Source organism: Nannospalax galili, unplaced genomic scaffold (genome assembly GCF_000622305.1).
Source record: "Nannospalax galili isolate Female #2095 unplaced genomic scaffold, S.galili_v1.0 scaffold1871, whole genome shotgun sequence".
In the NCBI taxonomy this organism is placed as follows: Eukaryota; Metazoa; Chordata; class Mammalia; order Rodentia; family Spalacidae; genus Nannospalax; species Nannospalax galili.
Window position 1 is genome coordinate 100,315 of NW_008330293.1, and position 25,270 is coordinate 125,584.

The 25,270-nt window shown below is 44.0% G+C and overlaps 1 protein-coding gene across 5 annotated transcripts in view; it reads left to right on the plus strand.

The window, feature by feature from the left end:
- Positions 1-24,435, plus strand: part of Tacc1 (transforming acidic coiled-coil containing protein 1) — a 92,187-nt gene extending 67,752 nt beyond the window's left edge. For 3 of the 5 annotated variants that reach the window (XM_029568542.1, XM_008843295.3, XM_017800713.2), the window contains 9 exons: positions 1,401-1,608; positions 5,128-5,207; positions 11,510-11,635; positions 12,150-12,226; positions 13,430-13,473; positions 15,146-15,306; positions 16,311-16,417; positions 20,734-20,854; positions 22,201-24,435. In XM_029568542.1, coding sequence (XP_029424402.1) covers positions 1,401-1,608; positions 5,128-5,207; positions 11,510-11,635; positions 12,150-12,226; positions 13,430-13,473; positions 15,146-15,306; positions 16,311-16,417; positions 20,734-20,854; positions 22,201-22,269 — 993 coding nt within the window. In that variant the 3' untranslated portion in view covers positions 22,270-24,435. The remainder of the gene's footprint in view (positions 1-1,400; positions 1,609-5,127; positions 5,208-11,509; positions 11,636-12,149; positions 12,227-13,429; positions 13,474-15,145; positions 15,307-16,310; positions 16,418-20,733; positions 20,855-22,200) is intronic. The other 2 variants (XM_017800710.2, XM_017800714.2) reach the window with 1 other exon arrangement.
- The last annotated feature ends 835 nt before the right edge of the window (positions 24,436-25,270 follow it).

Below are 25,270 nucleotides of genomic sequence, written 5' to 3' on the forward strand. Positions count from 1 at the left end.
GACTGGATCTCACAGGAATCCACCCGCCTCTCCCTCCCAAGTGCTGAGATTAAAAGTGTGCACCACCACACCTGGCCTTGCTATAACTTCCTGATAGAAGTGGAGTAGAAATACAAATTCAGAGAGAAAAAAAGGATATTGTAAATTTATGACAGTTGAAGAACTTGTTTGTCGAGACCAGCCTGGTCTACATAGTGAGTTCCAGGCCAGCTGGGGCTACAAGGAGACTCTGTCTCAAAAAGGACAAAAAAAGAAAAGAACCCTTAAAGCTATTATTGCCTGAGGGTTGTGGTTCCTGATCGTCCTCTCCTTATCCTCTGCCTCTTGCCCTTGAGAACTGCTGCTCCCCTAGGTCCTTGTCCATGGCAAGGTATATCTGCATCTCAGTCTGTCTGATAAGACCTTGAAGTGCAGTTCTGGCCTCAGCCCTCCTTCCCCAGTACTCAGGTTGGTCTGATTGAGGATGTGGTGAGAGTGGAAAGTCATTCCTCCTTGGCCTTAAGCCATCTCCAAGCTCAATCCTGCTGATGTAGCTCCTTGGCAGCAGCTGGTGCTGGGGAGATCTGAGTTAGCCTGGTGACTAAGCCTGAGTCTCCCATCTATGGGAACAGAAGCTATTCTCCCCAGAGGGGCAGCAGTAATGGCAGTCAACCATCCTCCCAGGCCTGGTATAAAGGTGGGGTCCCGGGCCAGCGGGGGTAAAAAGGAGACCTGTCCTAAAAAAGGAAAAAAAAAAAAAAAAAAAACATGTTTGTATAGTTTTAAAATGGGTCACAGGGTGTGGATGTCAGATCACTTGAGTAAATTACATTAAGCTACTTAGGTATTTAGACTATGCTGATTTGTAATTATTTGAAGGTATTCTTTGAAAGGTGTTTAATTGTTACTAAAGATACTTAATCCTGAAAGTTTTTAGATGTGACTTGAGAGCACAATGTGTGTCTGAAAAAAATTAGGCATATGAACAAGAAATTTTAAAGCTGCTGTCTGTGATGACTCAAAGTGCTTATTTATGTATTTAGGCTAGAAAAGCTCAAAATTTCAAATTTTAGGCTCAAATCACGGATGCTAGATCTAGAAAAAGTAGCATTTCGTGTTTGGAAGGGAAGATTCCATTTTCTTCCTGGTTTGTAGCTGGGCCTGTGGCAGATCCTGTCAGAGGTCGCCATGCAATGTCATGCTGTCAGATCCTGACACAGGTCGCCATGCAGTGTCATGCTCTCAGATGCCAACACACGTCGGCAAGCAGTGTCATGCTCTCAGATGCGGACACAGGTCGGCACGTGGTATCATGCTCTCAGATGCTGACACGGGTCGGCACGCAGTGTCATGCTGTCAGCCGTGGCTGCTAACCCACTAGTGCCCCTGAAGGTCAGCATCTTCTCTGTTGCATTTCTCAGGAGGAAGGAGCAGTGATCTCGCAGATCTCAGACATTTCTAACAGGGATGGCCACGCTACTGATGAGGAGAAGCTGGCATCCACATCATGTGGGCAGAAATCAGCTGGGGCTGAGGTGAAAGGTGAGCCAGAGGAAGACCTGGAGTACTTTGAATGTTCCAATGTTCCTGTGTCTACCATAAATCATGCATTTTCATCCTCAGAAGCAGGTATGGGTGCATCTCTTCATCTTTCTACACATGGGCGTAGACGTGCTGGAGACCTAAAGCAGGAGCTGCTTTAGATTAGAGAATTGGCTCACCGTGGGATGGATTGGAGTGCTTCTTTATGAGAAGACACAGGAAAGTGCTTGTCAGATTTCCAGGGATGCAGGGATCAGTGGAGGGTGTTCAAGAGACACTGATTGAATTTCTCTATAATTTTGCATAAATATGGGCATCTTAAAATATTGTGGTCTGTAAATACGTTGTAATATGACTTTTTGTAATTACTCTGCTTCTTGTTTAACTTCCAGACACTATAGTACCTGGTACTCATAGTGCCTTCCCTAAGTGGTCACTAAGTGTTCTACATGTAACGGCAGGGTTCTACATGTAACGGCAGGCTCCTCAGTGGCTATTAAGTGTAACGGGGCGGGGGCTCCTCAGTACTTAATAAGTACAACGGGGCCTTCGGTAGTTATTAAGTGTAATGGGGGGCTCCTCAGTAGTTATTAAGCATAATGGGGCTCTTCAGTAGTTATTAAGTGTAAGGGGGGGGCTCCTCAGTAGTTATTAAGCATAATGGGGCTCCTCAGTAGTTATTAAGTGTAAGGGGGGGCTCCTCAGTAGTTTTTAAGCATAATGGGGCTCCTCAGTAGTTATTAAGTGTAATGGGGGGCTCCTCAGTAGTTATTAAGTGTAAGGGGGCTCCTCAGTAGTTATTAAGTGTAAGGAGGGCTCAGTAGTTATTAAGTGTAACGGGGGCTCCTCAGTAGTTATTAAGTGTAACGGGGGCTCCTCAGTAGTTATTAAGTATAAGGGGGCTTCTCAGTAGTTATTAAGTGTAAGGGGGCTCCTCAGTAGTTATTAGGTGTAATGGGGGCTCCTCAGTAGTTATTAAGCGTAAGGGGGCTCCTCAGGAGTTATTAAGTGTAAGGGGGCTCCTCAGTAGTTCTTAGGTGTAAGGGGGGGCTCCTCAGTAGTTATTAAGCGTAAGGGGGCTCCTCAGTAGTTATTAAGTGTAAGGGGGGCTCCTCAGTAGTTATTAAGCTTTCACCATTCTTCAGAAAAACAAAGTTGCTAAGTAAGTTGTTCAAGGTCACACAGCTAGCAGGGCAAAGTGTCTTTTTTCCCTTCTCATTGCAAAGTTCATGGCTGAGACCTCTAACAAAAATGATACCAAGGAGAAAAGTATATGAATTTATTTCATATCATGTGCTTTCCTTTGTGCTTTTGCAGTGCTAGATAAACCCAGGGCTCTGTGCATGCCAGGCAAGCACTCTTCCACTGAGCTATACCCCCAACTCTTCTGTTTTTGAGTCAGGGTCTTGCTGTGTAGCCCAGGCTGGCCTTTGAACTCCACATCCTGCCTCTACTTGTTGAGTTTGAGGTTACATGTTTATACTGTCATGCCCACATTAATAGATGTTTTTACAAGAACCTTCTAAAATGAAGGCCAAAGAAACAGAAAAGTATATGGTTTTTGTTGAGTTGTTCTGATTTTATTTTTCAACACAGGGTCCCTGTAACCCTGTCTGTCCTGGAACACACCATGTAGACTAAGCTGTCCTCAAATGTTCAAATCCCTTTGCCTTTGCCCCCTAAGTGCTGGGGTTACATGCTTGAGCTTCCGTCTCCAGCTTGACAGCGTCTCCCGGTAGCCACAGCTAGCCTGGAACTCACTATGTAGACCAGGCTGGCCTCAGTCTCATAGAGATCTGCCTGCTTCTGCCTCTTGAGTGCTGGGATTAAAGGTGTGTGCCACCACACTCAGCTTGAAATCTTTTTTTTTTTTTTTTAAGATTTATTTTTATTATTTTTGACCGGCATGATGGCACACACCTTTAATAATTAGCTGTTTGGGAGACAAAGGCAGTGAAATCCCTTGAGTTTGAGGCCAGCCTGGTTTGATTGGGAGTTCCAGGCCAGCCAGGGCTACATTGTTTCGTTTTGCCTTTTTAAAGATTTATTTTAATTACCTTTAACTATGTGTCTGTGTGTGCATGTGAGTGCAGGTACCTGCAGAGGCCAGAGGTATTGGATCCTTCTGAAGATAGGTGCCATCTGACATGGGTGCTGGGAACTGAACTTGAGTCTCCTACAAGAGCAGTCCATGCTCTTGACCACCAAGCCATCTTTCCAGACCCAGTTGAACCGTCTTTTTATGGACAGCTTCACAGAAGCATGATGGAGTACAGAGGGAGTGGTCTGTTGGAACCGTGGAGACTCATTAATGGTTCATGGCCTTTGGGGAGCCAAGTGCGCACTCGAACACCATCTGTGAACAGTGCGCAGACGTTGTCCCTGAGCAGTTTCCCTGGCTACGTGTGCTGTGCTTGTACTCTTTAGCATACTCACTGTAGAAGGGGCGACAATGTAACTGTCACAAGGTCGGGGACTGTGAGAGATGTGTCTGGGTTTCCTCTCTTACAGTAACATGGGAAATGTTTGTTGAAATGTAGTCCTCCTCCCTGGAGGCACTTCCTTGAATGGGGTTGTAAAGAGCTAGGGCTCTGCTAGATGCAGTGCTGCCCTCAAAGCTAGTAAACAGGCCAGTTGGCTTTGGGGACCAACAGATTTAAATGAACCATTTCACTGTAATCAGTCGGCTCTTTCAAAGGAGCAAGCAGAGGCCATGGCTATAGGCAGAATGTCATCCCTGGCACTGGTACCAGGCATCAATCTGTGTCCTGGAGAGGGTGATAGTGGAGGGAGAGCTTGATTGGGTCTGTATATAGTTACTCTTCAAAGAATGAAGATACCACACAGTGATAGGAGGGAACCTACCATGTTGGTAAAATGCCCACTGGCTTTCTGTGAGTCTGGGACAGACAGGGAGTGGAATTGTAGCTCACAGGTTTGGAGGTGCTTTGAGGGGTTCGAGTAGGGGTATGGTGGTCACACTTTTGTTTGTAGTAACTGTTGACTAAAATAATATTTAGTTATCGCAATATGAAGCTTTTTAGCTTTAATGTTTTGTATGCTTTTCTATGTTTAAATTTTCCAGCAGGGGTATGTTCTGTTTTGAACATCACCTGCTGATAAGGAAAGTGAAGGGAAGGGTGTGGGAAAGAAAACAAACTTAGTTTTTCCAGACTTGAATTTAAAGGCTTATTTTCATTTTCTCTGCTGCATTAATTAAATTGGAGACGCTCTTCTGAGCTAGAATTTCAGCGTACTCAGACATCGTAATAAAAGAGTGTTCAGTGTCGTTTTCCTCGCTTGAATTCCCTCTCTGAAATAATCCCAGTGAGTGCAGCTCCTGTGCTCAACTTTGGGCACAAGGGGGCAGGCCTGCCCCTCTGCCCGAGGTTTGACTGGTAGTGGCTAACTAAGCATGCCTGTTTCTTCTGAAACTTACGGACTTTTAACCAAACGGAGTTGAACAGAATGCCAGTGCTCCTCCTAAAAATCTTGAAATGCTGTGTGTTCAGTCATTCTGGGCATGTATCAGGTTTCCCTGTTTTTCACTGGGAACAAAGGAATCACTTATTTGGATTACTATAAGGATGACTTTCTCTGCTTTAGGGTTAGAAAAAGAGACGTGCCAGAAGATGGAGAAAGACGGGTCTGCTGTGCTTGTAAGTTCTCGTGCTTGGACGGAGGAGGTGAGGCTCAGGGTTTAGCATTTGCTTTTGAAGCCCACACTAATTTGTTAAATAAATTCTGGTTACTGTTAAGTGATGGTCAGAAAAGGGGTCTGGCTAAAGATGGCTCAGCAGGTAAAGGTGCTTGCCACACAAGCCTGACTGCCAGAACCTGACCCCTGGGACCCACCAGTTTCACAAAACCCTGTGACCTTCATGCATGCCCTGGTACAGTCACATACATGCATATATATTATGAATCATTTCTTCATTTGAAGAGCTAACAGTTACGTATAGTATTCTGTACAACAGCTATTATCCGTATGTGACTGTTGAGTACTTGAACTGTTGCTAGTCTGAATTGAGATGTCCTATGTCCTAGTTTGTTTCTCCGTTGTTATGACAAAACACTCTGATCACTACCAACTTGGGGAGGAAAGGGTTTATTCAGCTTACATCTCCCATGTTGTAGTTATTCAGGGAGCCCAAGGTAGGAACTCAGGGCAGGAACCTGGAGGCAGGAGCTGGAGCACAGGCCATGGAGGAACGCTGCTTACTGGCTTGTTCCCCTGGCCCCTGCTCAGCCTGCTTTCTTATGCAACACAGGCCCACCTGCCCAGGGGTGGCACCACCCACAGTGGGCTGGGCCCTCCCACATCACTCATCAAGAAGATGCCCCTCAGACATGGCCACAGGCCAGTTCAATAGAGACAATTCCCCCCTTGAGGCTCCTTCAACCCAGATGTGTCAAGTTGATACTAAAGCTATCCAGCACATCCTGTGTATGTGAAATACAACCGGCTTTTGAAGACAGTACACCGAAAAAGGCATATTAAATAAATGTCTCAATAACTTTTTATGTTGACTACTACCAAGAGAAACTAAACTATACTATTAAAATTAAAGCCAGGCCAAAAAACAAAAAACCAAAACAACAACAAAAAAATCGGCATGGTGGCACACACCTTTAAGTCCCAGCAATCAGGAGGCAGAGGCAGGTAGATCTCTGTGAGATGTGTGGCCAGCTGGGGCTACAGAGAGACCCTCTTTCAAAAAGATTTTTTAAAAAAGAATCTGTAAATAATTCATCAAACATTAGGCAGGGTGTGGTGATGCACACCTATCACAGCACTCGGGAGGCAGTGGCAGGTGGGTCTTTCTGAGATCAAGGCCAGCATGGTCTCAATAGTGAGTCCAGGCAAGCTGGGGTGGTACAGGGAGACCCTGTCTCTGAATGAATGAATGAATGAATGAATGATGCCTGGCATGCTGGCTCACATCTGTAATCCCAGTTCTTGGGAGGCTGAAGCATGAAAATGGCCCCAGGTTCAAGACCAACCTAGTGCTTAGCCAGTACTAAGCCAGTCTAGACTCCAGATTAAAATGAGTTTTATTTGGTTTTTACTATCTTGTGGCTAGCAGAAAACTTTAAATTGCATATGGCTTGCAGTATATTTCTGTACTGAAAGTAGATATGAAATGCAAACCATCAATACTGTGCGGCAGATGCTATAGTGGAATGTCTCCCAGGGGCTGTGGGAGTTAGTGCTCACCAGCTATATGGCAGGTTCAGTAAGGCTACTCTGAGATAATTGAAATAAAATCTTTTAAATTCTTCATTTTCACTTAGCTTTAGACTTACAAAAAGAGTTCAAAGGATTCTTATGTATCTTTCATCCACTTTCCTTAAATGTTAGCATTATGTAATTACAGTACAGTTGCCCAAATGGCTAATGTGCTTAACACTGATGCCGTGCTGGTACCTAATATGTGAAACTTACTCAATTTTTATAACTGCTCCACTAAAGTCTTTTTTCTGGGTACAGATTCTGTGTCAGGCCCTTACACTACGTTTAGTTGTCATGGCTTCTCTGTGAGGGCTCCTCAGTCCTTGTCTGGAGTGCCTCAGCAGCGTTGAAGGGTGCTGGCTAGTTGTTTTCTTCTTTTCATGTGTATGTGTGTGCATACATGTTTGCATGTATGTGGGAGCACGTGTGTGCGTATGTGCCTGTGAAGGCCCAGGACTGATAGGAGGAATCTTATTCCACCTCTCTTCCACCTTTTCTCTCAGTCAGACCTCACACTATGGCTAGTCTGCGAGCTTGGTCTACAGGTCCGTATCTCCATCTTGCAAGGCTGGAATTACACTGGAATGGCCTTACCCACCTGGCATTTATGTGGGTTCTGGTGTCCAAACTCCAGTCTGCGTGCTTGCACAGCAACAAGTACCTTTAACCACTGAACCATCTCCCCAACCCCTGGGCCATTTATTTTATAGAATGTCTGTCAGTTTGGGTTCCTCTAATGTATCTCTACAATTAAGTTCAGTTTATCTGTTTCTAGCACAGATGAAACAGAAGTGGTAATGTGGGTATCAGTGTGTCTTTATTGGTGGAGGTAACCTTGACCACTTGGTGAAGGAGGTACCTGTCGGGGTTTTTGGGAGAGGGGGGATAAGTGTTAAAGGAAGAAAGGTTTCCAGATAGATCGGGTATGAGAGCACACTCGGGCAGGAGAGTTGGTTTGCACAAAGGGAGACAGTGAGAAAAATACATATTTTATAAGGAATTGAGAATAATCTCATTTGAGTGGAGGATAGATTGTGCCACTAAATTGTTTTCGGTGTTCACTATTGAGCCATGACCACGGTATTTCCCTAGAGGATTTAGATGCCTAACCTCAGAAGCTAGGAGCACGGCAGGAAGTTGGAAGGCAGAACGCATACAACACATGAGGAACCGAAGCATTGTCCTCCCACCGGGGCCTCACACACAGTGGTATTTGTTTTCACACAGAAATCACCTTGGCTTAGAAAACTCAGTGCTCAGCTTCCTAGGGAGTTAGGGCATCTGATCCTGGTGCAGCCATGGTGAGGACTCAAGCCTCGGCTTCCTCATCTGTGGGAGAGGCAGTTCTGCTCCATCCTGCGAGAGGAAGAGACTGCACCATTACCAGAGCAGCCTGCTTTATGGTTCGGGAACCAGTTCCTTAAAGGTTTCCAAGTGCATCAAGAGTACTTCTTAGCATCTTCTCTGTGTAAAGATGGAGAATGGGTGATGGGAGGAGAGGGGGCTGAGTAGATGAAGCGCTCATCTGTGTGGCTGTAGCTGCGGATGATTCACCCAGTTCTTGAAACAAAGGGAAACTTCCTGATTACTAATGTATTCATCCATAAAATGAGCACCACCTGACTGCCTCAGTAGAGAGTTGTGAGGGCGAAAGGGAATGACAACATGGAAGGATCCAAGCTGTGACAAGGTGTGGGAGCAATGTATCTTCTGTGTGACCTCTTTAAAGTGATCCCACGTAAACTCTGGCATAAATTAATATTAGAGTGTTAATTTGACATTATATAAAGAAACTTCCATTTAAAGGCTGAGAGAGTGTACCTTAGTGGAAGAGTCCTGCCTAGCGAGGGCAAGGCCCATGGGTTCCATCCCCAGCACTACAGAAGGGAAAAGAATCTTGGTCTTTAATGTGCCAAGTAAAGAACTGTAATGTGATGTTGTTAACCTCTCTCTGTTACATGAATTCTTGACACAGTCTTGTGCCTGGCGTGGTGGGTGTGGCTGAGACAAACGTGTGAGGCCAAGTTGGCTGAAAGGGAGAAGGGCCCAGTCTCCTCTTCCTTCCCAGCACAGTTACACGTGCAGTTAGGGCACAGCACATCTTTTTTTTTTTTTTTAAGAAATCTTCTTTTCTTTTCTTTTTTCTTCTTTCTTTTTTTTTTTTTTTCTGTTTTTTGAGACAGGGTTTCCCTATAGCATCAGTTGGCTTGGAACTTGAACAGGCTAGCCTCAGCTGTCCTGGAACTCACTATGTAGACCAGGCTGGCCTTGAACTCACAGGGATCCACCTGCCTCTGCCTCCCGAGTGCTGGGATTAAAGGTGTGCGCCACCACGCCTGGTTTAAGAAGTCTTTTTTAATGATTTATTTTACTTAAAACAAAAAATTTATGTGTATTAGTGTATGGCCTGCATGAATGTAAGTGCACCTGTGTCATGCATAGCACTCAAAGAGGGCATCAAGCATTTTTATTCAACATGCAGTGGATTCTGGCCCAGTCCTAAAAGAGATTGGTCAGGTCTGTGTAAGGGCAGAGTCTGTGGACTTTCAGTACTGATAACCAATAATGGGGGCTAAGTAATATAAAATTTTAAACCTAAAAGATTGGAAAAGTTAACTAAAATGGACCATAGCATAAACTCTGCCCTGGTCACTTCATAAGAATTGTTGCATTTTGAATGGTGAGGCTTGTAGCGTGTGGCCAGGAGTGAGCGAGCAGCTTTGGAGCCTCTTGCCTGAGCGCATCAACTAGCAGCCACAGCCTGTTCTTCACCTCCAGCTCAATGTTGCCTTTAAAAGACAGCACATGTTAGCACTGAGCTGTGACATAAGCAGGCAGACTGAACTCAGTCATCCCCTCCACAAATGAAATGTGAAATTCAGGTTTGTTTCCCAAATTCTTGCTAACATGATGGTCATGGGAGACACAGAAAAGCTGTTTCCTAGGCTTGAGGACTCGACTCGATGTAAAATAATAAGAACTCACAAAAGACCAATTGTGAAATGTATTAAATTAGAATTGGAAAAGTAAAATACGTCAACCTGACCCAGTGTGTTATCTGCTTTAGGTGAGTTATAGCGGAAGCTAGCTGGTGAGAAAGTGTGTGTGTGTGTGTGTGTGTGTGTGTGTGTGTGTGTGTGGTGTGGTGTGTGTATGTGGTATGTGTGTGTATGTGGTGGTGTGTGGTGTGTGTGTGGGGGGGTGTGTGTGTGTGTGGTGTGTGTATGTGGTATGTGTGTGTATGTGGTGGTGTGTGGTGTGTGTGTGGGGGGGGTGTATGGCTAAGGCTTGGGCCCTTGAGCTTGCTAGGCAAGTGCTCTAACACTGAGCCACAGCCCTAGCCCAAGAAAGTTTCTTCTTTTTAAAAAAATTTTATTTATTTGTATTTTATATATATAAGTGTTGTGCCTGCATGTATGTAAGTGCACCTGTGTCATGCAGTGCCTACAAAAGACAGAAGAGGGTATCAGAACCCCTAGAATTGGAGTTATAGATCACTGTTAGCTGCCTTGTAGGTTCAGGGATTCAAACCTGGGTTTTCTGCAAGAACAGCTAGTTCTCTTAACTGCTGAGCCATCTCTCCAGCCCTCCCCTACCCCCTGCAAATTCCTTGATAGGAAACTGGACACAGGAAGTTAATGTGATGGCTCCACTGTCCAGGAGTATGTTGGCTCTCTGTCTCTTGCAGATTATTCCAAATCCTCAATGGCTTAAAATAAGAAACAGGCATTAATTACTTCGTTGTTCTGTGAGTTGGGAATCTCAGGGCAGTTTTACCATGTCCTCTGATTCAAGGCCTCTCTTGATCGATGTATTGAACAGAACTATAAGTCATCTTTAGGCTTAAGTTAGGGTGGATTTGCACCAAGCTTACATGGTTATTGGCAGACACACAAGTTCTTTTCCACATGGGCTTTTCCATAGAGTATCTCCATACATAGACGCCAGAGACTAAGTGGTGTACTCTCAGAAATGACATCCATGATTATTGCCATGTCCTAGTGAGTCACTGATTGCAGTCTCCACCTAAAATGTGATTACACAGAGATTAGTACTTGGAGTTGGGGACTAGGGGGAACTGTGTTAGAGGCTGCCCCTGCAAGTGCCCTCCAGCTCTAGGGATAGAGACAGGCTCTGGGTAGACCCCTTCCACCCCGTGCTGCTGGAATGGACACTGCTTTGGTATTTCCCTTTTCTGTGACTAAGTTTATAAATTGGGCCATGGCTAAGGTCTGTAAAGATATATGCTAAAATTACATGTGTGTATTGAACATTTAGAGAGAGTATGAAGCTACAGTGACCCAGAAAAGTTTAAAAGCTACCGGTCTAAGTTTACATTGGACTCTCTTTAGTCTCAGCTGAAATATGATAGCAGAAAATGGACTAACTATAAATCAGTAACTTATCAACTATACACACAATTTGAGGTTGGGATTGTTCCCAGGTCCCTTTAGCTTGTAATTTTTTTGGTAACTGACCACTTGATAATTATGGTGTTCCCCCCCGCTTTTTATAAGACAAAAACTTTTCTAGGTTATCTGTTCCACAAACCCAAGACTACTGTGGTACTCATTGGAACCATTTTTCTTTATAGTATTGTAACTAGGTTGCTTATTTAAAGTCACCCTCCTGCTGTTTCTTCTGAAAAGAGATTTTTAAAGGGTCTGATAGATTTTGTAATGAGGAAATTGTAGAGGAATTTTGGGGTAAAGTAGCTGAAGATTAACTATATTAAATGCAACCCCTTTCCCACAGGGACTGTTGGAGCCCTCTTCAGAAAAAGCCCCTGTGTCTGTGGCCTGTGGTGGTGAGAGCCCCCTGGATGGGATTTGCCTTAGCGAAGCCGATAAGATTGCTGTGCTCACCTTGATAAGAGAAGAGGTAAAAACTTTCTTGTTCTCACCTCTTCACTCAGGACGCAGAGGCAGGCGGAGCTCTGTGAGATCTAGGCCAGCCTGGTTTATATAGCCAGCTGGGTTTTGTCAAAAAGACAAAAAAAAAAAAAGTGCTGTTGAGTGTGATGGTATGTGCCTGCAAATCCTGGCACTTGAGAGGCTGGGGCAGAAGAATCCCAAGTCTAAGGGTGGCACATGGTAAGATTCTGTCTCAAAATAAACCAGAAATTAAAACCAAACCAAAGGAATTGTAACTGTTTATATGTTAGGGAGCAGTTGTGTTCACCCTTACCCTGATGATAGCTATATTCCATGATCCTAGTTGGATGAGAGGGCGCTTTTTGAAATGTTTGGGAGTGTTATGTACAATTGTTGAGGTACTACCTTCCTAAATGCTCAGTGTCTTGAGTCCAACTTGGTCATGTGTTATTTTCTGTTTCTAATCATAAATTCAAACTGTAATAGATCGATTAGTAAAATCAAGCTCTCTTGCAATCTAGATAATCACCAAAGAGACTGAAGCAAATGAATGGAGGAAAAAATATGAGGAGACCCGCCAGGAAGTCCTGGAGATGAGGTTAGCGGGCGTCAGGGCTCTGGGTGCCTTTGTGCGCTGTCGGTTTAACGCAGGACTGTTTCCAGTTAGAAAACCACTGGGAGCTTGAGGGCTTTTTGCTTTTTGCACAGCACTTTGAGATAAGAATGTCATCGCATGCATTAGTGCTGACTAGTTATTTATTCAAATGCTACAGCTTTTTTGGACTATTTAGACTATCACATGTAAACAGAATTCACACAATTCTTGTCATTTTAAAGAATCAACAAAAATCTGTATGAAAATATCCATTTGGAATACAGAGAAAGAAGATTAATATAGTCAGTGATGGAGGTGTCTTTATAATACATAAGTACCAAGTGCATTATAAAAAGCATAGTAACAGAACACAAAGTTAATAGATTTCTTTTTTTTTTTTTCCCTCTCTTTTTGAGACAGGGTTCCCCTGTAGCCCCAGCTGGCCTGGAACGTACCGTGGAGACCAAGCTGGCCCCCATCTCCCAGAGAGATCCTCCTGCTTCTGCCTCCTGAGTGCTTGGATTAGAGGCATGTGCCACCACGCCCTGATTTCTGCTAGCTTTCTTATATAGCCTCTTGATCATCAACCTCAGTCTCTCACAAACATGGCCAGGGACCAGTCTGATCTGGGAAATTCCTCAGTTGAGGTTCCATCTTCCTGGGTGACTCTAAATTGTGTCAAATTAACAATTAGGGATTAATCAGGACAGCTTCTTAAATATAAAACTGTAAAAATCTTTGGATGTAGCTCAGAGGTTAGTACACTCATGTTTAGCTTGTGTGTGACCTGAGCTTAGTTTCTAGCACCATAAAACAAAAACACCACAAAAGACATAAACCTTATTTTTCTTTCCTTTGTTTTTTCTTCTCTCTTTTCTTTGCATCAAGAATATAAATCTTTAGACCGGATATGGCGGCTCAGGCCTTTAATCCTAGCACTTGGGAGGCAGAGGCAGACAGAGCTCTGTGAGATCAAGGCCGGTCTGGTCTGCATAATGAGTTCCAGTCCAGCTGGAGCTTCAGGGAAAGACTCTGTCTCAAAAAAAGACCAAATATATATATAAAATCTTTCTGAACTTTAGTAAAAAAATAAATGATTTATATAAATGTGTTATCATATGTTAATGAATTTGCTTGGGACAATATTTCTCTGGCTTCTATTGTTTAAAAGTATTCTCTGATAACAAACTATTTTTTCTAATTTAGGAAAATTGTGGCTGAATATGAAAAGACCATTGCTCAAATGATTGGTAAGGAAAAAGGCTTCTTTTTAAGCATGAGCCATTAAGCCTGTCTTAGTCTGTTCAGGTTACCATGACAATAAACAATAGATTAGTGGTCTATAGACAACAAACATTTGTTTCTTTACAGTTTGGGAATCTGGGGAGGCCTAGGTCAAAGCTCTGGCAGGTCTGTGTGGAAGGAACTGTTCCTCTTGGTGCCTTCCCACATCATGACATTACGGCTGAAGGGGCTAGCTAGCTCTCTGGGGTCTTACTCTCTTTGGTTTTTAAAGTGACACATGGTAATTGTACATACTGTGGGGAACAGTGTGGTAAATCATACATGAAGACAAGGGGCAGTCATCAAGTCAATATACTTAGCATTTCTGCCTCCTCAGCATTTCAAGCTGGCTGCTCACCTTTAGGCCCAGCACTCGGGCAGAGGCAGGTGGATTTTTGTGAGTCTGAGACCAGCCTGCTTGACATAGTGAGTCCTAGGTCAGCCAGGGTCACATAGTGAGATCATGTCTCAAAACAAACAAAACAAAACAAAAAGACATTGGTCATTTCTTTGTTCTGGTAATGTTCAAATTCCTGTGTTCTTTCTAGTTCTTTATAAATCCATAATTCTGGTAAGTGGGAGTCACCTGGCTTTGCTGTAGAGTGCATTCTGGGGCTCATTTTCCAGCCTTCTTCTGTCTGCCCCAGCCCACGACCTTTCCCAGCCTCCAGTGGCCACTGCTTGCCACTGACATCCATGAAGTCTGCTGAGAACTTTCAGTGCTCATCTTTCTGTTCTAGCTTTCCTTCCTTCCTTCCTCTCTCTCTCTCTCTCTCTCTCTCTCTCTCTCTCTGCGCGCGAGCCCGCGCAATTAAAAATTTTTTTGGGAGAATTTCATACATGAGAGCTGTATTTACATCACTCCCAGCCCATTGTCATTCTCCTCCAAGTCCCGCGCGCGCGAGCCCGCGCAATTAAAAATTTTTTTGGGAGAATTTCATACATGAGAGCTGTATTTACATCACTCCCAGCCCATTGTCATTCTCCTCCAAGTCCCACCATGCCCACCCCCAGTCTCTGAATCCATGACCTCCCCTTGGATTATTATGTCCTTCTAGGCATGTACCACCATGCTTGGGAGTCATTTGTTTTGATATAGTATGTTACTTCACTGCAGGTTCTGATTTCCCTCCATCAGACCCATTGCTGAATTTACAAAGTAACACGACTGATGCCCCTGAAACTTAGAGGTTCTTTTTGTCACTAGTCTAAAGATTGACTCCTTAAATCAAATCAGTTCTGATCTTCCAGAATTTAAGTACCGAAAAGATACTTTACAGTGCCCTCATCGCCAACAGCCTTCTGGCCTGGCCTTGGCCAGGTCTGCCTGCGCTATGCCAAGTATTCTCCAGAGCTGCAGTGCTCCTCTCAGCTCTCCCTGAGTCTCTGCTTCCTTTGCTTCTCTGGAGAGGCCACTTTTTGAACACCAAGTCTGACCTTTGGCCCCTCTCTCACCCCACTTAGATCCCTGTCTCTTGTCACTGTATGTGTCCTCTCAATAGATTGTAAGTCCTTGAAGGTGGGAATTTTTTGCACCCAGGTTGGGCCTCCACCACCAAGAACACTCCTTGGCTCACTGAGTGTAGTGATTAGCTCTGCTTACTAAATAAGCTGCTCCTTTTGACTTGTGATTCCTAGAAGACGAGCAGAGGACAAATAGGACTTCTCAGAAGAGCTTCCAGCAGCTGACCATGGAGAAGGAGCAGGCCCTGGCTGACCTGAACTCCGTGGAAAGGTCCCTTTCTGATCTCTTCAGGAGATATGAAAACCTGAAAGGTGTACTGGAGGGTTTCAAGAAGGTAGCGCGTCCTTCGTGGCTCCGTCTCCTGCCTGCTGATGTGCTTTCTTGGCAACAGCCCAACCACCAGTGTCAGAGTGCTCTGTAGCCTTTTTTGTAAGACTTGGCATGGTGGGTCGTGTTGACTTTCCATTCCAGTGGAGCTGGTTTTCCATCCATTTATTTATTTATTTATTTTTATTCATTTAATTAATTAATTATTTTTTTCTGGAAGTTGTTCCAGCAGCTGGCTTGTGGGGTGGTGTGCCTTGGGTATTCCTTTACTTGATAAAGCCCGTGAACCCCAGACACGACCAGAGTATGGGTTAGAGTACAGGAACGGGAGCCCTCAGACTGTAGGAGAATTATAGAAATGTTCTTTTTCATTATTCACCTTTTTGATGTTAGTAAAGGTAGATATGATCTTAGTTCACTGAAAAAAATCCAGGCTGTGTATGTGTTATAAAAGAAACAAAATGTAATCATTTAGTTGTATGCTATCAATAAGATACTTACGGAATTTTTTTTTTTTTGGTGGGTCTAGTGCAGGACCTTGTATGTGCTAAGCAACTGCTCTGTCACTGAGCTACATGCCTAGCCCTTGAAATTCTTTGTTTTTATGTTAAAATTAAAATGATAGTATAGGCCTGTACGCCTAACACTGAAAAGCCCAGGACAGGAGGATTGCAGAATTCAAGGCCAGTTTGGGCTAAGTAGTGAAGCCTTGTCTTAGAAAACCAAAAATACAAAAATCAACACATAAAGATGTGACCGGCTAGTTTATCTGATGTGGGCATTAAGAAAGAAGTTGTATTGGAAAACTAAACTCTGTGTGATGTTGCAGATTGGGACAGGAAGAAATTATGTAAAATCTCTTCAGTGAGAATTGCATGTACCTGTTCAAGTTACCATGTATTATAAATCACATACATCTCAATTAATTGGGCTTTCCCATTACAAAATGAAACTTCTGATACATGGTGTAAGAAAAATACATATCTGTTTTTAATTTTCCCGTTGAAATAGAATGAAGAAGCCTTGAAAAAATGTGCCCAGGATTATTTAGCCAGAGTTAAACAAGAAGAGCAGCGATACCAGGCCCTGAAAACTCATGCAGAGGAAAAGCTGGACAAGTAAGAGCTCACGCATTTGAATTTCACTTGTCATGATGCTGGTCGGGGGTGAGAGACAGAAGCTTTAATTAATTAATTTGGGGGATTTATTTATTTTTATTTTTTGTGTATGGGCATTTTATCTACATGTATGTATATGTATCACATGCCTGCAGTGCCACAGAGGCCAGAAGAGGGTGTTGGATCTCCTGGAACTGGAGTTACAGACAGCTGTTAGCTACCATGTGGGTGCTGAGAACTGAAACTGGGTCCTTTTGCAAGAGCAGTCATTGCTCTTAACTGCTGAGCCATCTCTCCATCCCCAGAAGCTTTATTTTTTTAATCTAAAAAGTAATACATACCTGGGGCTGGAGAGATGGCTCAGCGGTTAAGAACACTGACTGTTCTTGCAGAAGACCCAGGTTCGAATCCCAGCACCCACATGGCAGCTAACAACTTACCGTAACTCCAGTTCCAGGGGATCCAACAGCACTTATATGCATGTAGGTAATACACACATACACATAAAATAAAAATAATAAATAATATATATATTTTTTTAAAGCAATACATACCTGTACCTTTTGCTGTTTGTATTTCTGCTTGTAAAACAAAAACTTACTGTTACAACTTCCAAGTTTGTGTTTGTGTGTATTTTATTTCATTTTTTCCATCATGTTCTTTGTCTGATTAAAACATTAAAAAGTACAAAAAGCCACCGATGTACATAGTATGTCCCTCTTACCCCTGTCCTGTCCTGGTTTGCTCCTCTATGACTGTGATGAAGCACTCCGACTAAAACCAGCTTGGGGAGAAAAGGGTTTACTGTCGCCTTACTCTTCCAAGTGACAGTCCATCAGTGAGGGAACTGGAGACAGGAGCTGGAGCACAGACCATGGAGGAACGCTGCTCACTGGCTGCCCCTCCAGCCTGTGCTCAGCCTGCTTTCTTATGCGACCCAGGACCACGTCCCCAGGGGTGGCACCACTCACCGTGAGCTGGGCCTTCCACATCGCTCAACAATCAAGAAAATGCCTCACAGATGTGGACACAGGCCAGTGTATAGAGGAGAGTCCCCAAGTGAAGGTCCCCATGCCCTGTGTGCCAGGTCGCCAGCCAGTGCCATCCAGCACATGCCCCTTTCACCATTCCCCGTTTCCCTTTTTTACCCCTAGGTGATCAGTGTTAGTCTGTATGTTTCCTTATCCACACATGCTTCCCCCTTCGTTTTAATTTTTTTGGCATAACAGTATGATTTTGGGACTCTTCCCATGTCCACAGGGAGCAGCCTCCTGGCATTTCTTTGGGAATCCTCCCATGTCCACAGGGAACATCCTCCTGGCATTTCTTTGGGAATCCTCCCACGTCCACAGGGAGCATCCTCCTGGCATTTGTCAGAGGTGTTCATTTGAGCAGCCAGCTCCTGCTGGTCATTATGGCTACTGAAAATCTTTGCTTACAGAAGGTGCTGTAGTGAGTACTGCTGTGGGTTATCCTTTGTGTGCATCCTGTGACTTACCCTTCTCATAAAAGGAGAGGAATTTGGAGGCCAAAAAGTACATGGATTTGTACTTATGGTGAATGTTGTCGAATTGACACCATTATACTTAATCAGCGTACACCTGATCCAAAGTCCGAGCGCATGTTTCCCTACAGGCTCGCCAACCGGCTGACTTTACGTTATCTTTGAATGTAGAAGGGGAAATGGTTTCAGTGTAAGTTTTTCTGAGTTTTGGCAAGGAGCATTTCTTTTATTCAAGGTAGTTTTCATTTGCATTTTTCTTAGTAAAATTAAATGTAGTTCATCAGTTATCTACTTAAACACTTACCTGACTATGTTTGACTGTTCTTTGCACTTTGCCTCTTGTAACTTTATGTGTTTCATATAGTAGGACACTAGCCCTTTTCACTATGAATTGTGACTAAAATTTATCTTGTCCCTGTTTATGAAGGGCGTGCACGCGGTTGTGTGTGTGTGTGTGTGTGTGTGTGTGTGTGTGTGTATGTGTGTCTTGTTTGCTTTGCAGTGCTGGGGATTGAACCCACCTTCCACACTGCTAGGCAAGAGTTCTACCACAGGCCTTTATCCCCAGCCTTACAGTGGTTTTGATACATAGAAATATGTTTTGTTTCTGTGTTTTGAGTTAGAGTCTTGCTGTATAGCCCAGGCTGACTTTGAACTTGCTTTAACTTGCCTTGGCCCCCGAGTGCTGAATTTGCAGGCATATGCCATTATGCCCAGCTCAGAAAAGGAATTCAGTGCAGTAAAGTATCATTTACTCATTTTGTAGCCTTTGCATCTTCTGTCACAGCAATAAAAAGCTTCCCTGTTCTAGGTGGAAATATCCCTCAGGTTTTCCTTCTGGTGCTTTAATGGCTTGATGTTTTTCAATCCATAAGTCCAGTGATACGTTTTAGAAAATTTACTCCAGGAGTGGCGGCCACCGCCTTGTCCTCTCCTCCTCCTCCTCCTCTTCCTCCTCCTCTTCCTCCTCTTCTTCCTCCTCTTCTTCCTCCTCCTCTTCCTCCTTGTCTTCCTCCTCTTCCTCCTCCTCTTCCTCCTCTTCTTCCTCTTCCTCCTTCTCCTCCTCCTCTTCCTCTTCCTTGTCTCCTCCTCCTCCTTCTCTTCCTTTTTTTTTTGAAACAGGATCTTACTGTGTAGCACTTGTTGATCTAGAACTTGCTATGTAGACCAGAGTAGCCTTGAGCTCACAGATATCCACTTGTTTCTGCCCCCAGGTGCTGAGATTAAAGGTGTGTGCCATCATGCCTGGCTCCCACCTTAGTTTTTTAACTGAAAGTAACACAGTGTGTGCATCTTGTGATGTGTTTTCCCGTCTGTAGGCATGTGTTTCTCTCCCTTCTACCCTTGTGTGTCCTCTTAGTAGAGATTGGTTACATGTCCTTGTCTTTTCTTTTTTTAATATATTTTATTTATTATTTTATGCGTATGAGTGTGTTGCCTGCATGTGTGTAAGCTCACTCATGTACAGTGCCACGGAGGTCAGAAGAAGGTGTCAGATCCCCTGGAACTGCAGTTACAGATCGTTGTTAGCCCCCATGTGGGTGCTGGGAACTGAACCAGGTCCTCTGCAAGAGCAGCCAGTGTTCTTAACCACTGAGCCATCTCTCCAGCCCCTTGTCTTTTCTTTTGCCTTTATATAATACTACCCTGAATGATTTGGGACTTTTAAGAAGTATATATCAATCCTAATTCCACATTTCCTTTTTTACTTAGTAGCCTATCAAAGTCATGCCACAGCATGTAGCTCAGTCTAATTCTTTTAGTAGATTGTAGGGCTGTGATATTTCTTTGCATTTTTCTTTTTCATTAAGAAGAGTGTCACACAAAGAACAGAGTATTTCTGTGGATAGTTAACTAAAAGTGGAATTACTGAGCCATAAATGTGTGTATTTTAAATTGTCCTGGTCACCACACTTAAGCCCCACATGGAGACAATGGTGGTTTCCATCTCTCCTGTCACCGTGTGATCCTGCCTTTCCCTTGTATTCTTGGTCAACACAGAACAGAACCATTCTGGTTCATTTTTGCCAATCTGACAGATTTTTAAATTTCATTGTTTTGGGTCTGCAAGAGTACTCAGTGAAAGAGTACCTGCTTACTGTGCACAGAACCCTGTGTTAAATCCCCAACATACACCATGTAAAAAAGCTTATCATTTTAGTTTGCATGTCTTTTACTGCTGGTAAGATTTTAGCATCTTTTCATCAGTTAACTGGATGTTAATCAGCTGGCATCTCAGCAAAGGCACTTCTTTGAGGGTTGTGATTAACAGACATCAGTATCTTGATTGTGTTTAGTGCAATGCTATTCACAATGGGAAAAAGTGTCAACCAGTGTATATGATAAATACCCATCAGTTAAGAAGTGTTCTAGCTCTGCAGTCTAATAAAAGAGGTTGATGTATGTAGTTTAATGTGTAATGACCTTTGTACACTATTAAGTGAAAAACAAAATTTGTAGAACGACTCCACCATTATACGATCATGGATGAGCCAGCCCACCATTCTACTAGAGTCTTTACTGCAAATTAATTGTTATAAAAACAGGTGATTTCACTTTCTCATGAAATAGAACTTGTAAAGGCTGTTGCAGTCCTGGAGTTTGGTCCTGCCATTGGTATGTGCTGTAGGAATTTCCGTAGCAGTTTGATGTAAGTTTAATTTTGTGAGTCACTGCCTCTTGTCCTTCCTCTGATCATGGAGTCAGTCCTTATGAATCTGTATTTCGTGGAAGTCAGTAGTTAGTATCCTGCGTCTTTGCCTGCTGACCATGTGCATTTTGTCTTTCCTACAAACAAAAACCACCGTAACAGAGCCAGTGAAGAGATTGCTCAGGTTCGCGCAAAGGCAAAGGCAGAGAGTGCGGCTCTCCACGCTGGACTCCGGAAAGAGCAGATGAAGGTGGAGTCCCTGGAAAGGGCCCTTCAGCAGAAGGTACATGGGGTTTGTCTGTCATGGCAGGGCACTTCTAGTCCATCTGGAGACATGGCTGCTCTCTTCCTTGGTGACATGTCTGTCTACTTAGCTTATCATGGATCTGGAGGAAGGTGACCTGGCCTTTTTACTGAGGCACTGATCCACAGCCTTTGTGAACTGACTCATGAGACAGACATGCTGTATGGGAGTCATCCACAGGCAGGGTCCAGAGGGGAAGCTGTGCTTTAACTGAAGTTCAGGGAACCCAATACTTCTTAGTCAGGGTCACAAGGCTGCTTTTCATTCCCCCTGTGTGTTTTTAGTGCAGTGCACGAACCCTTCCCCTTTCATTGCTGTATATCATCAGTTCTCAATTAGAGCAATTTTGTCCTCCTGGGGCCATTAGGCAATGTCTGGAGACTAATGGCTGTCATGACTGAGGGACACTAGTAACTCTAGTGGGTAGAGGCCAGAAATGCTGCCAGGCATCCCATGATGCACAGACAGCCCCTGAATGAGAGACCACCGTGACTAACCCTGAGAAGTTAGGAGCAGGAACAGTGTCACAGGACTAAGACTGGTTGCTTGCTGTCAGACATGCAAGTGAAGCAGAGAGGTAGGTGCTGAGGCAGGGAAGGCAGCCTCATCCAAAATCCAGCCCGAGAAGGGAGAGGGCTCATGTCCAAAGTCCATCTGCTGGGAAGCTGAGTTAGGAGTGCGTTATGGAGGCTGGTGAAGGGTATTCCAGACTGGTAGGCGCCTCTCAGAGGAAATGATGAGCTCTATGGTGCATGTCTGATCCTAATCCCTCAGTCACAAGATGCTTTTCAGTTCTGCAAATCATTTCCTTTGGGTATTTGTGTCACACTTGTCTCCGAAGAATTACATATACTGTGAATGAGCAGAGGGGGTCGCTGCTCTGAGGCCTTCTTGGTGATCGCCAAACTCAGTACAGTTTCTACTGTACTGCATTCGTGTTGGTGATATCCATTGAGTTAGAGCCTGGTGCCTGGTGGTCCTGACTCAGACTTTTCCTGAGATAGTCAGACTTGAATCCCAGTCCCCGAAGCTGCTGGTAGATTAAGTGAGACCCATGTGTTTGTGTTTTAGAAAGTGTCCCACATGAGAGCAGGGAGGTTTGGGAACTAAGGTTTATGCACCAGCTCCAGGAGAGCCGACGGTACCTCTCTCAGTGCAGTATAAGCTTAGTACTCTGAGCACAAGCACACTGCTGGGGAGAAGACAGGAGGCCTTCCTTTCTTCAGAGACTTCTGATGTAGGATTGAGTTCGGGTGTCTAGGCGGGGTCTAGCTTTTGTCTCAGAACACAGGATGGCCTATATAATCCTATTATCTGTTTTTCAGAATCAAGAAATTGAAGAACTGACAAAAATTTGTGATGAGCTGATCGCAAAGCTGGGAAGGACTGACTGAGACCCCTCCCCTGAGCTCAGCAGATCTGAGACTGGCTGCTTCTGTCGTGACCACAGTGTTCTTGCCTTATCCAGAAGTAACCCCTCTTTTGCAGAGAAAAGTGGCTTTAAAAAGCACATGCCTATTGCTGCCTGGCTCGTCTCGCTGCCAATGCGACAGCCCTGAAGCAACGCTGGCTGCAGCTGGCCAGCGGGAGCCCGCAGCCCTTCAGGTGGTAGGTTCAGTTGACAGGCTGCCGAGTCCAGATGTCTGACTCTGTCCTCGGCAGCATTGTGATGCCATCTGTAGTCCTCACCTCTGTTAAGTTTCCACCTTTGTAACTGCTGTTTGAGGTCGCCTCCACCAGCTCTTTGATGTTTTTTAACCTATTTAATCTTCATTTTCAGCATTGGCAGTTTTATTGAAGGAGACAGTTTGGCCCGTTGTTGCCAACTGTTCGTAGACAAGAAGGCTCTGTCCCCTTTACTTACTTAGTGCCCCTCTGTGCTACTGATTTCCCTGAATCACATTCAGAGCTTCTACAGAGGAATGTATTTACATAAGTGCAGAACCCTATTTTCAGACAGAACCCTGCCTCCAAATGCCAACTTGAGACTTTGTGGGGACTGGGGACACAGCTGGTAGAGTAGCATACATGAAGCCTGGGCTTGATCCTCAGCACCACAAAAACTGGACGTGGTGGCACATACCTGTAATCCCAGCAACTCCAGAAGTGGAGGTGGGAAGATCAGAAGTTCAAGGTCATCCACAACTATGTAGCCAGTGTGAGACCCAGTCTGGACAACATGAGACCCTGTTACAAAGGGGCAGGGGGCTGAGCATGATGGCGTAGCCCTATGGGCTCAGCTTGGGAAGACGGGCAGGAGGCCGAGGCACTGCACCCAGAGTTTACGGACACTGTAGACACTAGGCAACAGAGGTGTTGAGTCAGAAACCAAAATGAAACAAAACTTGGGGGTGGGTGGGGAGATTAAAGACACGAAGACCATAGATTTAGGTTCTCATCTGAGAAAGACTTGTTCTGTGCTATTTGTTGCCCCAGCATTTGGACACCCCTAGGCTTTGATGGATTTCTGCTTTCTCGGGGGTAGATGCCAGGGCCTCCCTCAGAGCTGATTTGGTATATCTACCATGGGGTCATTTAGTCCCCTTTGTCTCCATTTGGTAACGAAAAAATCAACTTTTGTTATCCATTTGAGGGGCTGGAGAGATGGCTCAGCAATTAAGAGCACTGACTGCTCTTGCAGAGGACTCGGGTTCAATTCCCAGTACCCACATGGTGGCTACTTACTGTCCTTAACTCCAGTTCCAGGGGAATCCGAAGCCCTCCATGGCATTTTACAACACGGGTACACTCACATGCATGCAGGCAATACACTCATACACATAAAATAAAAATAATAAAATATTTTTTAAAAAAAAGAAATATGCAAAAATAAGGACTTGTGAAAAGTTTAATCATATTTAAAAGATAATTACCTAATTATCCTAATTACCAGTTAGGAGGTGAAGAAACTTTGTTTTTATGTTTATAAGCATTGTACACTTCAGAGACTAAAAAAAGAAAGGAAAAAATAAGCAAAAAATGCTTTCGTACTTAACAAAATGGGCAGTAAAAAAAAAAAAAAACATGTCAATCACTCTCCAAATCAGCATGCTGAGAATATTTTAAACAAAGACGGCTTGATTCCTGGGGGTCGGGCGGGGAGCACTGCAGGGAGAACGTCCACACTGACAAAATGAAATTCTGTGAGCTCAGCCTGGGGACATTAACCCCAAATGGAAATTCAGGTTTTGATGCCAGTGAGTTTCCTTCACAGATGGGCAGAGCCAGATTCGTCCAAGCTCTAACACATCTTTGTTGGTAACCTTCCACCTGAGAGTCTTCATGATGATATATACCGTGTTCAACCACACATATGTTCCTACTTGTAAAACTATTGCATGAGCCAACTCCAGCAGTGAATTGTGCCTCGTGGAGAACCTTTGTAGATCTTAAAAAGCAAATATTTATTTAGCAGTGTATAGCCCAGGGAAGTTAGTAATGTCTTTTCAAGAAGAAGTCTTATTTTATCAATATGCATTTATGATAATTGGTGCTTAGGTCAGGCTGTGTTGTAAGGCCTATTGTCTTAACATTTTGTACAAAAAAAAAAAAAAAAACAACAACAGAAGTTATCTGTGGTTGAAGAAATCGCTTGGCAACCATTTGGGCTTTGAGGTTAGTCACAGTGGCTTAATGTGAGTGCTGTACCAGCAGACAGTCGGGTCCAAGTGTCTCTGGAGAGGATACCCACCTTCCTCTCGTTCTCTAAGGAAGTTAATTTTACATTTTGGAGAGACATTGCAGACGTTTTTGCTGCAGTCTTTGGACAGTATCCATGTGTGCATGCTGTATTCTGACCTATTTCAATATGAAAGGCTTAGTGTGGTCTCCAGTGTAAATCTATAGTCACCTCTTTTTCTTCCTTGAAGACTTTGTAGTGCTGGGGATTGTGCCCAGGGTCTTGATATGCTAGACAAGTGCTTCACTGTGGAGCTACATCTGTAGCCCCCCCTCCCCCCCGGTCGTCTGTAAACTTACTGTGTATCTTTAAAGCATGTTATGCTGGGGTTAAAAAACAAAAGAGGTGATGGTACTCTGGCAGAAGAAACCCCTTGAAATCTAGACCCTGGTAAATTAGGTTACTGCAAAGGGATGAAGGACCCGTGCCAGTGACCTGTCAATCATCACTGTTACCAGGAAATGCCCACCAATTTCTGACTTAGTAGATGGATATGCTCCAGCAAGAACGAAAATGTAGTTTACACAGTTGGCATAGAGAATATACCAGGCAGAATGAAGTATATTTATTTTTCTTTAAAAATAAGTTTTTTTAAAAAAAGCTTTTAGAGCTCTGGAGAGTAAAAGTATAATGTTTTCTTCAACATGTGTAGGGGCCAAATGACTTGTTCCTTGAGAAGTTTGTTTTTTTATTTTTTAAGGCATTTTGGCCCATGC